The following is a 13,200-nucleotide window of genomic DNA, read 5'->3' as shown; positions in this document are numbered from 1 at the left end:
GTCAAACAGAATTATTGTTGACAGTATAAAGAACAGATGTCATAAAATAAGGAAAAGAGAAAAACTGGTCAATGACTAATAATGTGATATTTTGTGAAGTCTGTGTGTATAGAAATAGCAACAGAAAATTTCTACAAAACAACCTATATAACCATGGTCTGAAATGTGTGCTTTTGTATTATACGTATATGTGGTCTAGTATTTAGTCATCGTTTAAAACTATGTGGTGATTAATAACTTCTAAGGAATTTTAAAACTTATTTGTGTATATAAGACATGAACTGTGGTCGTTAAATGCCAATCGGTATTTTTTAATTTACCTTGAAATGAAACCTCAAACGAGAACTCTGCTTCAGATATTTTATTAGAACATCATTATTTATTCTTCATTGCTAAATGTAAACAGAAGAACTTCTATAACTTAAGTACCTTAAAGAACGTGTTCTATGGAGAGCGATCTCAGGTGTAACAAAAATAGAGTTTTCTTGTTATTACCAAAAGACCAACAGGCCATATTTTGAGTAGATATATGAAACCATATATATTAATTATATTAAAAATAATAAAACATGGAAAGGAGCTTTTTAAAGCAAAAGACAAATTCTGCTGTATGGTTTATGATTTTAAAGAGAAATTCTTTTACTCAGGAATTGTTTATTGAGCAACTACTCTATGCCAGGCACAGTTGTAGACAGTGGGGATTAAGCAGCAAACAAAGCTGACAAATCCTTGCCCTCCATCGTAGTCAGCAAGACAGATAATAAACAAGTCATGAAGAAGAGTAGATGGTTACAGCTGCTATGGGGAGAGGAAACAGTACTTGCAGAGTGGATGGGGCTGTGAGGTAGCCAGAGGCTGTGGTTTGGAATAGGGTGGTCAGGGAGAGTTTCTCTGAGAAGGTGCTATTCGAGTAAAGACCTGAAGAATGTAAGGGAGTAAGCTATGCACACGTCTGTGGGAACATGGCCAGGAGAGAAGGAAGAGCAGATACATATGCCCTAAACCTAGTCCTGCCTGAGTGAGACACACCCTGGTCCAGAGTGGCAAGAGCAACATGAGCAAGTGGCGGGGAGACTGAGCAGTAAAAGACCAGGTTTCAGGTGGGGACATAGAGCCATGCAGATCTTTGCAATGACTTCGGCTTTGACTGTAGAGTGGAGAATCATTGGAGAATTTTAAGCCCTAGAGTGGCCAACTTGTACTTTTTAATGAAAAGAATGCATAGCTGCTTAAGCAACTGTGTTTAGGTTTAGATTATTTGAATTGAGCAAAAAAAACTATTGTGTAGTATTGAGAATGACAGTTTAAATGTCTCTGTTCATTAAAATTGCTTTGTTAATATTTTTAATTCAACAAATAATGAGAGTCTATTGTGTGTAGGTCTCTGTATTGGCACTAGGGAGATGCAGTACTTTATAGATCGTGGCGCTTTCTCACAGAATTAATAATCTAATGGGAGATTTTTTAAAACCTATATGGTTAAAGTGTGAATTATATAACTGTTCAAAAATAAAGATTACTTTATTGTCTCTAATTTAATGAGCTCCTGTGCTATGTCAAGCACTGTGCCTGATGCTGGGAGGACCGAGAGATGCATTTCCTTTCCTGCCATGGGTATGCTCAATCTAGGACAAGGGCCAGTGACTGATACGCTGTGCTGTCTACTTACCTCTGCTGTCCTGTCCTTGTCATCCTCCTTACAAGACTGCGAGAGGCTGTCTTTCTCATTTTGTATCTCCAATCCTGACTCAGTGCCTGGCACTTGGGTATTCACTGTTCTAGCATTTGCTACATTGTCGTAAATGCCTGTTGATGCTGCTATCATTTATCACGTTTGCAGTGTACATTTGCTTTTGTTTTGTTTTAAATATTAGAATCAAGAGGATAGTAAATGATATTTTTATAATATGATCTCTATTAATGATGGGAAAATTTATAAGAGGCCAAAAGGGTATTGTGTTTCTACAAAAAATATGGTGAGAATATTTCTTTGTGGAAGTGAAGAATATTTCATGCATTTTCTTAGGATAAAGAAATATTTCTTTGTAATGAAGCCACTCACCCCAAAAATGGAAAAATAAAAGATAGATTGAGTAATTAAGTCAAATGTTTAATGGAGAATGGGTGCAAGTGTATGTCCAAACCATTCTACTCATTCATGTTGGCAGTCTAGCCCTTGTATAGATGTGAGTTTGCTATCCTGGGGCTAGTTCCTTGAGGTCAGGGACTGCTTCTTCTTACTCATAAATGTAGATAGAGCTCTGGTACCTGGCCTACTGCCTCTCATGAAGTGCCCAGGTGATTCACTGAAACAGTGAAACTAAGTTAGCTTTGAGGGTGAAGAAGAGAGCTACCAGTCACCAGGAGGAAATGGAGAAATTCCTGAGGAGAAGTGTTAAGCTGTCATATACCATAAGTTTCCTAAACAGGAAAGTGGAAAAGACATTTAGGTTGAAAGAATAACCTGTGTCAAAGAATAATCAAAAGAGCCTAATGTGCCCAGAGAGCATCTTTAGGGGCTGGGGTGAGAGAGGAGGGGCCAGATCTACAATGACAAGAAAGAATTGGAGGGCTTTGCTATTTCATGCCAATATTTAAGTTTCCTCTTTGGATATTGGGAGCCTGTGGAAGGAAGGATTTTAAACAGGGGTGTGACAAGATCAGAGCTGTGTTTTGGGAAGAGAATACTGTTAACTGTGTTAAGAGATGAGTTGGAGAGAAGACTAAGTATAAGGATACTTTCAAATATGTCCAGTTGAAAGTATCAAATTGAATTTATTAACTCAGGGGAGGGGACAGGCAGACAGTTCTGGGACTCACTTCATTTTCTTAATTGAAGCCATAGAAGGAATTGCAGTTATACAAAGAGAGACTCGAGCAAGAAGAAAAGACTATAATGGAACCTTGGAGAGGTTAGGAGAGTGGTAGGAGAAATCATAGGGAAACCAGCAAGAAACGGTTTAAGACAAAAGGAGGAAGGATTTTGAGGAAGAGAGAGCATGAGTGGTAAGCTGTGTCAAGTGCTATGGTGATATATCGGACAAAGTCTGAGCTGAGGCTTTTGGATTTGACCATGATGAATTATGTTTGTTGCTTTTGGTTTGTTTTGTCTCTTTAATTAGATTTTAAGGCATTCTTTTAAAGAAACATAGCACAAACTTTAAATTCTCTCGCAGTGCCTGGCAATTAATTAGTAGATGCTGAACCACTTCTTTGCAATACTTTTGGGATAGTTAACAAGCTAAAAAATATAATTTATAAGTACAAATTATTTCAAGCATGATGTAAATATAGAAAGCAACTTGTATATCTAAGACCATGCTTTCAGACTGAAGTAAAATTATAAGCAGTGTTATATCAAATGTACATTTGCCATTGGTATTTTAAATTGAGTATTATACTATAGTGATTTTTCTTTATTTGTTTGCATAGCCTGGCACCTGTGTTTGCTCTGTTTGTACCATTTTACTGCTCCATACCAAGAGTCCAAGTGGCACAAATTCTGGGTCCGTTGTCCATCACAAACAAGACATTGATATATATATTGGGACTACAGGTACAGTATGCATTTTTATGTTCACGTTTTTTTAACCAGATTTTTTTTTTTTTTGGTCTTTTTCTCATTTGATCTCCTTGAAAACAATGTTTTTTTTCCCCATAAGTTTGGCTTCATGATCTATATCAAATGTTCAAAGGAAGTGTTACAGAATGAGAACATCAAGGTATATAAGGTACTAGAATACTTTCATAGCCTTTAGAATCTGATAAGAGCTTTCACTGTAATTTGTATCAGTGGAAAATATTTTAATTTCATTGTACAATAGCGTGTAAGTACTTTTAAAAATCATAGCATGAAGTGGAAATAAATGAGAACAGTCAAAAGGTGGAAAGTGGAAAATCACTGTCAAAATTAATTTATTGAGTACAGTGTCACAAATAAAGCTCTGAAGAAGAAACCAGATACTCTTTACCAGCCCGAGCTTTGGAGTTTGCTAGAAGCATTACCAACTTATAACTTCTGTGTTGCATGGCATGATAGCACTGTCACCATCTGCTAAATGGTTTGATACGAAGACTAGTAGAGTACTTATTATTTAACTTAAATTGAAAAAGATGATTACCACGAATATTCAGTAAATATTGATCGCTCTCTGCTGGTTTCCAGTCCCTGTGGTAGAAAACACATGATTTTCAGTTTTCTACCTGTAATACTTGTCACTTTTCTTTCACTCTCACAGCTTTTGATGTAAAACTTTTATTCTGCTCTTTCCTGTGGTACCGTGTGTAGTTTGGCCTTTTGATCCACTGTTAATACTCATAACATTCCTTATCCCACACATATCAAACCGGATACTAGTGTCACTATAAAATGCCCTCCTCCCTCCCCTTTTAACCTTTAGCATTTCCTCTAACTTCTCTAGTCTGCTGTCATGTGTTATCAATGGCTCATCTGGGGTGGGTGTTTCCTTATCACTTTTACAACCATTTCTCATGAAACTTCTTTATTCTTCATCTCTCAACCTATATAGTGTTACACTTTCCCTTATCCTTCCTAATATTTGTTTAACCTAATAGCACATTTCTGCAGTGTATTCTTATTACTAGTATTTGCTCTGGCATGCTTAATCTTTTTTAAAGATGTTACAATAGGCAGAATGCAATGGTAGAAGGTACCCTGGACCTGGGACAAGAAACCCAAGTTCTAGTTCTAACGTGGCACTCGCTAGCTTATAGCTTGGGTCAAGTTATAGAAGCCTTCTCAGCCTCATGTTGACTCTATAGTTTCTTCCAACTCTGAAGTTATATACCATCTAGAGAGCGAAAAACATTGTTTTATTAATTATGGGCTATGAAGTCAGTGGAGCATTGCAGAAAGTCTTTGGAGTTAAGTAGACATTGCTCTAATTTCTTGCTCTGGTAATTACTTACTTTATCACCTTTTCTGAGCCCCCATTTTCCCATCTGTGAAGTGGGGTGATAGTATCTATCTTAACAGGAACATTTGAAGGATTAGAGATAATAGTATTGGTGTTTAGGGTAATCTGAACAGATAATAAGAACTAAGTCACTTGGTCCCTATTATTAATTAACAATTTATATCTCTACGTCTACCACATTGGTGTTCTGAAATTGTGAATGTTTTTTATTTTCTGGTTTTTGGTTTGTTTTTTGTTCTGTTTTATTTTTTGGTAAAGTAGAAGTTTATATCAAGAAGTAGAAGTGAAGCTACCTCATTGGCCTTTTTGATAAAATCTAAAGTCCTCAGCATGAGTGACATCCAGGATTCTTCTTGCCTATCTAGTATCAACTTATACCTCCCCACCTTGAAGAGACTGTGAACCCCTTATTTTTATTTTCTCCTTCCCTTCTTCCTTCCCTCCCCTCTAGACCGTTGCACATATTTCTGTGCCTTTCTGTTTCTCATGCAACAGCTTCTTAAAGCCACAGATATTTGATGAATGAATGAATGAATGAATGAATTTAATCATTATCAGAAGAGCAAAAATGTTTGTGAAGGGTCATTTAAGTATCAAATGGCTTGAGAACCAGTCATGTAATGCACTGTGCTAAGGACTGTGGGGGATAAAATGAAATATGAGATGTGGCACCAGTTGTCAAGGAGCCCAGCTATGAGAAAAAACAGACACTGTCAGAATATGAGCAGACACACTTAGAACCAAACATGCAATAAGATGGGGGGCTTAAGAGTCCAAAGGAAATAAATTTTTACTGACAAAATTAATGATATGCTCATCTTACTTGTATGTGAAACAGTAGCATGGAGAGATCACGAACGGGGGACAGTGGAGCCAGACCACTGGGTGTATACTCACAGCTCCGCCACTCAGCAGCTCTTGGACCGTGAGCAAATTACTTAACCTCTCCGTTTTTTCATGGGTAAAATAGAGTTAATAATAGAACTTACCTCATGGGGTGATTAGGAGGATTCAGTAGATTTAATATGTGGAAAGCATTAAGATCATAGCTTGGCACATAAATGCTATGAAAGTGTTAGCTATTTTATTATTCTTTATATTTTTAAAAGAACATTACAGAAAAAGTATTTTCCACATAATTCCAGTCCTCATTATTGTCAGAGTCATTTACACTGAACAAGCATCCATGCTAGATCAAAAGATTAAACTTTAGACCAAGGGGTTAAAGTTGCAGCTGATGCCCACTCTACATAAGCTAGTGCTAGAGCAACACTCGTCAGCCTCCTTTTACCTGGGCTTGGTCATCTCTTTCCTTTGTATCTGCCTTCTTTCTATGTATCTTTTTTTTTCTTATGTGTTCCTGAAAAATGTGTGTAACTTTGAGGTTTTCATCTAGCACAGTGCCAGCAATGAACTTGAGTATCTTTTCTGTACAAGCAGAAGTAGTTAAACTCCCAATCTAAAGCTCTGTATATGAAATATGAGCGAACACTAGGCTACGAATCTTTACTATCTTCTAGGAACACTTTGAGATGTCCATGACTTTTTTTAAACCCTGTCCACAACTCTCAAATGTAAATGATTTGAAACACAGGGAGAGATTTCATAAGACTTAACCTTAATTACTTTTGCCATTAATTTACTTTGATATCATTACTTAGTTTGCTCTTCCTTGGATGAACTGGGATGAGAATATCAACAGTTAAGCAAAATAGCATTGGACATAGACCTATATGTTTGCAAAAGTCTTCCCATCTAAATTTAGAGTAACGATAAGAAATTAATATGAGAATTATGTAAACTGATATTACCTGTCATTACTTAACACCAAGCATTGGATGGTAACTACATATTTTGTATATTAATTCTAATAATTCCTTTATATGTGGTATTTTACCTTGTTTAAGTCAATTAATGTTCATTTTAAAATAAGAATATGCTTGAATTTCACTTATTTTTCTTTGCATGGGAGTGGGCCAGATTCGACCAATCTGTTTTAGGCTATGAAAGGTGGAGGTTTTAGTTAAAAATTAATATATTTTTTAAAAATAACGGGATTGATATTTATTAATTTTCTCTTTATAGTAAGATAAATAAGTAATACTTAACATAAATGGTTATGATTATAGTTCTATAAAAATAAGTGTTCTGTGACTGGCAGTTGAATTTCATTTTTAGTTGCCTTTTTTTTCTTTTATAGCTTTTCACCTCTGGTTCCTACATCTGGATTGTAGCCATAAGTGGACTTGTAAGTGTGATTCCCTCCTCCCCCTATCCCCTCTCTTTTCTGAAGAAACTTTAGGAAAAATGTCATATTTAGATTATGGCTCATATTCCTTGTCTCCAACATTCTTCTAACCATGTCAGGTTCAGTGTCAATGCTACTTCTTTAGTGATGTAAAAGGGCCATCGACATAGGTAATTGAGGTGGCCTATTTGTCTAGTTTTGAAGTAATTTTGGTGAAAGTTTTAGCTGAGTTTCTTGTCAGTTTTTTTTTTTTTTAATTACATTAGTAGTTGAACTCATAGTAGGAAAAAAATAACAGAAAAAAAATGAAGAAGTTGGGTTTACTAAAAATAATGAGATATATTCTACTTGTTTTGTAAAGAGACATTGTCATGCAAGGGGAAAAAAATAAGGCTAAGTGGAAAGTCAGGTGGATTGGAACTGACAGGAGACTCATCGGGATGTGTGGCCAGAGAAGGAAGAAGTGAATGAGCCCCAGGATTTGGGTGGTGTCCTCATTTTGTGTGCTAGAATGTCTTCATCTCACCGATCCCCCTCTACTCTGTATATTTTTTATTTGAATAAGCATTTGTCGTAAACTCTATTTATGAGGTATTTAAAAACAAATTTAGAACATGAAATTGAACTGTATTTTTCATTCATGACTTAAATTTGAACCCCCAAATTTATATAAACATAAGTTTGTAACTAGTGTATATGGAATATAGTTTTAATTTCTTTCTTGGAAAAGACTAAGAAAATTACAGAACAAATTCATAATATGTAAACATCAAAGAGAAAGGATTTGGAAATAACTATGTACTCCAGTACAGTCATTTTAATCACTATAATTTGTTTCTAGTGAATGGTATTTTGTGCTACTGTGTCTTTAAGGCTATTCAGTTCTCTCTTTCTTTTATGCTCTTGATGGTATTTCTTTTGTATTCGTTCTCTTCATATACAACTAATCCTTCATTCCTTACTGCTTCCAGCCAAAATTCTGGGGAGTGAAGTCTCTTTGTTTGCCCCTCCCTAAGTATTTTCTCAGATACCCAGATACCTGATTTGCTTTCGAACCACAGTGCTGAAATCTGCTGTGAGGTCTTTAAACCATCTCAGCCACCTCATATTCTTAAGATTTGTAGTGACTTGGGGACAGACTGGGGTCAGACTGAGTCTTTGGAGCACAATTGCCAGGGTCTCTGTAATCTAATCTTATTCCCACTTGAACTGCCAGCTTGATTGACATCTACTTAACCAGCCTGCATACAATAGATAGCTCATTGCTTTCATCATCAGAGCAGCAAGAGTGTTTACTATTTCTTTCATGATACATTTTGTTTCTCTTAGTAGTGATGGTCTCAAGTCCTATTTTGGATTTTTTCCTAAAGCATTCAAGAATTTGAGAAGTACTTTACTGTGTGCTATTTCATTGTTAATTTATCCAACTACATCTTTGATAACTTATTATGTGACTCATTTAAGACATCCCATTTTCTTTATTCTGTTTTTAGACTCCCGGTTTTAAATTAAGTGCTTGCTATCACCTCAGATAGTTTCATTTCGTGACATTCATATTCTAGAATTGGAAGTTACATTTTTCATCTCTCTGTAGTCTTTAAAATCGAAAATGTACAGGTTGTTGTCACAGTCTTTTCCAGTACACATGCTTAGCAGGTAGTAAGGTACTTGTTTTGTTTTGTTTTTTAATCGGAAGTTTAACGAATTTTTAACATAAAAATCCATTGTTGCAAAAGAGTGAATAGAATGGCACAATATTTGGAATATAATTTCTAGATAAATTTAGCATTTAAATAATCCCACTGTGAACACCTCTGAGCCAACTGAATTTTTACTTTTTACGGTAAGTCAGCCAGTGTTAAGCGCCCTTCTACCATGAACATGAATCTGATAAATCTTCATAATCAGCCTTGTTATTTATTATTATTCCTCTACAATTAGATGGTAGTGTGTTTACTTGCAATGATTAATATCAGTGAGAATCATAGCCAATTTTCCTGTATAATATACTGTAAGTATTGATGTTTGTTTTGAACATAATGAATATTTTATTTCTGACTTTTTTTTAGAAAACTACATTTTATTATGAATATTTCATATAATATGGTATGCTTTAGATAAAGAAGAGGATATTAAAATTATTTGTGAATATTTGCTTTACACACCACTGATTATAGGATCAAAGTCCGAGATTCACAAAGCCACAGCTTGTCCCAGATGTCTCTTGCTCAATGTGACTTCTCTCCCTACATGTATCAAGTGACTTCCCTTTTTTTTTGTTTTGGTTTTATGCTAAATAAAATACTAAAAAGAAAATAAAATTCTTACTACCAAAACAAGATGCACAGATGGTATTCAGTGTTTTTGGGGAATGTTAGAAACTTTGTTGATGAAATTTCACCTTCTAGTATTAAAACCATCAGTTTACCGAACATGCTGTATGTGTGAAGGAAGTAATTGTATTTCAGTTTGGCACTTATGTGTTCTTTAAGAGAAAGAGCTTTATTTAAAAAAAGACATTTGTGTAAAACATAAGGCATATGTTATCTACTGTCATAGAAACCAAAAACTTACTCATATTTTCTGGAAAGCTGCCAACTTTGAATTTAGTTTATTTTATGTAGTTATTGGTAGATGATTTTGGTTAGACTGGTTTTTCTCTCTCCTTGTAGCATTCGTTGTTACATGATTACAAATGTTTCTGAATATATAACTTAAAAATATCCCACTGATTAAAAGATTTCAAAATTTCAAAAATGTTAGTATGTACCTGCTTCCATCATGTTCTCACCATGATGTTTAATTGTTCTTAATGTCTTTGGTGAAAGCTTTAGAAACTGAGAAATCTATGTATTTACAATGTCACTAATCTTGTTACACATTAATATTTTTTTTTCTTAAAGAAAATGTTTCTTACTTACTGAACTTTACTTAAGTTCTTTATGCGGTTCTTCGGTGAGACTTTGGGCCATCCATATCTCCACACTTCTTCATTTTCTGCCGCTTTATGAATCATAAAGCGGCATCATAGTGAGTCATTACTGCTGGAATGGACCCTGATTCTCAAAAGTTGAAGTTTGGGCCTGAGCTAATTCTGGTGTGATTAAAACAGAAAGAACCTGCTATTGCCGATATTCTCTTTTTACATTTCAAGCTAATTGGGAGTGAATTAACAGACAGGCCTGTTATTTCTCAGACTCTAGGCTTCACCCCTTCAACATATCCCTTTACGGTCTGCCCATTTCCTGTGTTTTTTACCTGTTCCTTACAGTATATCACACTTTGATTTTCTTGTGATCAGCAACCTTATTATGAAACAAAGTCTGTCTTACTCAATAAGATTAGAAACATAGATTGATACCAGATTATTTCGTATTTTGAATGTGGTCTGAATTTGTATTTTTTTCTGTAGACAGTGAGGAATCTTTAAAGATTTTCAAATGAAAAAACTTTATGATGGTGCAAGAGTATGGAAGTCTTATTAGGGTTTGCAAATCGTAGACAAGAGGAAGGGAAAAATGAGTAATCATGAAGGAGTCGGGATGGCTCATTTGTGGGCTGTGACATGCCTTTTTCTCTTCCCTCTGCAGTAGTTTTAAAGACAAAAAAGAAAACATCGTCCTATGGTATCTGTAAAAGAAAAAACATTGAACAACCTTATGTTGATTGGCTTTCCAAGTCATGGTATAGCATTAAGAGGAATGCTTATGGACTAGCATAACCTACCATGGAAATCTAAACTACTTCAGAGTAAGTTTTGGAGCCCTGACCTGCTGCCTGCACAAATGAGAATGGGATGCTGGATCCTCCATGCCTTCCCCTGTTTTTCATGTCTCTCTTCATGTTTCCATTTCTTCTATTATTCTTTCTTCCCTTAGATTTCTTGTCCAGATTGACCAAAGAAGGATACAGTATAGCAGGTCAGATAACTCGTTTGATGCCCAAGGTTTTCAGTCAAACTTTAGAAACGGAGATTATTTTCTAGCAGTTCATTAAAAATAAGGACAGAAACTGCAGAGGGTTGTCAAGACTGGTTAGAGCTCTGAGTTTGGTTGAGCTTGTGAAAGGACAAGTATAAAGTAGAAGACAACATTAGATCTGTAGGAAGTATTCATTATTTAGAGGGTGCTTTCGCCTTCTTAGAATTAAAATAGTTTATAATCCCAACACTGAATCGCGTGTTTATTAGTCCATTGTACCTTTCTCTCTGTCCCTCCCCCTTCTCCTCTCTTTCTCTTTCTCTAATATATTGATTTATTCATTCCTTCTGTCTTCTCCCCTTTTCCCTCCCTACCTCTCTATGCCCCCTTCCCCTCTCCTGACCCCAGGTAGCCTGGTCCTACTGAAAGGAACCTTCTGTCTTCTGCCTTGTCAGCAATTGCAACTCAGTCCAAGGCCGACAGGGAACATTTATTAGACAGGTATTACACAGTAAAGAAGTGACTACTAGACTTTGATTTTTAAATGTTCAAAGCAGAATAAATGAAGTTATGCCAGTGTCTTAATAAAACTAACTGTAGCAGAAGTGCCTTATAAAATATAGCTATACAAATTTTTATTACTGTAACTTAGCTTTTACCTATAGGCAAAAACCTGGCCTCCTTTCAAAGGCTTTCAAAATTTGGCCTCTTATACCACTTCCACCCCTGTGTACCATATACTTCAGTGACACCGAACATTTTACTGTTCTCAAACATCTCTTCCTATCTCACTGTGCCACTGTGCAATCACTTATTTTTCTTTAACAAACACACAGCACTTACTGTGTACCAGGCACTTGTGGCAGATTATATTATTTGTTCAAATATTTTTATTTGTTCAAAATATTTGATGCCCCTCTCTGCCGGGCCCCTCCCTACAAGTCCTCTGCATACCCCATTAACTTCAGGCTTTACTCTGTGACTTACATTAGCCACTAAAATATGACGACAAGTGATGAATGCTTCACAAGCAGAAGTTTTGAGAGCCATTGCATGGTCCTACCATTATTCTGTTTCCTTTACCATGAGAAAAGCATGTGCTAGATAGAAGCCAGAGTGAAGAAGACTCATGGAGCAGAGCTGTGGTCAACATGTAAGATGAGTGAGAAAAAAATTTTGTTACAAGCTACTAAAATTTGAGGTAGTTTGTTACCACAGTATAACCTAGAGTAAGCAAACTAATACAGCCCATTTCTAAGCATAAATATTACCTTAATTCGTCCTCATAAAAGCCTAATGAGCTAGGGATGGTTATCACCATTTTACTGATGAAGAAACTGGGCACAGAGACCTTAAGTAATTTGTCAACAATATAAGCTGGTAAGTAGTGCAGACAGGATTCAGATGCAGATACTCCAGCTTTAACCACACATGCAGTTTCTCTCTACCATATCCCTTCTTTTCCAAGAAAAATTGTTTTAAGTCCTGACTCTGAAGCCTTTTCTGAGTCAACCCTGTCTTTCAGTTTAGGAATTATACATTATTCTTTATAATCTATAATCCCCAGTGCCTAGCACAATGTTTATTTACATTCTATAAATAATTGCTGAGTTTCAGTATTCAATATTATAAAAAATAATTTCTGTGCTATAAAACACTATGATACTTTGTTATTGTTGGGATGCTTTCAACACATCCTGCCTTCCTAAGTTCTTCACATGATCTACAGTGGTGTAGAACATGGGTTTCCCACTTTAAATATTGAAGAGGCTGAGGTTCAGGCTGCATAACTGATGGGTGGTAGAGCCAAGACCAAAGACCAAATGTCATGGTCCAATGCCATTCACTGTACTTTTCAATGTTCTCATCCATGTCTGTTCCAACCACAAGACACTTAAGTACAAAGCTATTCTTAGATCTTCCCTTGACTATATCCATAAGGTGAGGCCCTGTTGATCATCAGTGGAAACATGACTCTGGATATAAAGAAGTTGTAAAAGTACCCAGAGGTGCTGAAAGACAGATAGCAACAACTTTCTGCAGCCTTCACCATGAATTCTGTGGGCCAACCAATATCCAAGAAAACTATCCCATT

At 35.8% G+C, this 13,200-nt stretch overlaps 1 protein-coding gene across 2 annotated transcripts in view; it reads left to right on the top strand.

The window, feature by feature from the left end:
* The window catches only part of UBAC2 (UBA domain containing 2), a 158,988-nt gene that overhangs the window by 93,990 nt on the left and 51,798 nt on the right, over positions 1-13,200 (top strand). The window contains exons 5-6 of one of the 2 annotated variants that reach the window (XM_006909394.3): positions 3,433-3,556; positions 7,138-7,185. In XM_006909394.3, coding sequence (XP_006909456.1) covers positions 3,433-3,556; positions 7,138-7,185 — 172 coding nt within the window. The remainder of the gene's footprint in view (positions 1-3,432; positions 3,557-7,137; positions 7,186-13,200) is intronic. The other variant, XM_015587385.2, reaches the window with a different exon arrangement.

This window comes from Pteropus alecto, unplaced genomic scaffold (assembly GCF_000325575.1).
Source record: "Pteropus alecto unplaced genomic scaffold, ASM32557v1 scaffold13, whole genome shotgun sequence".
Taxonomy (NCBI): domain Eukaryota; kingdom Metazoa; phylum Chordata; class Mammalia; order Chiroptera; family Pteropodidae; genus Pteropus; species Pteropus alecto.
Note: the sequence above shows the minus strand (reverse complement) of the source record. Positions and strands in the feature narration are given on the sequence as shown.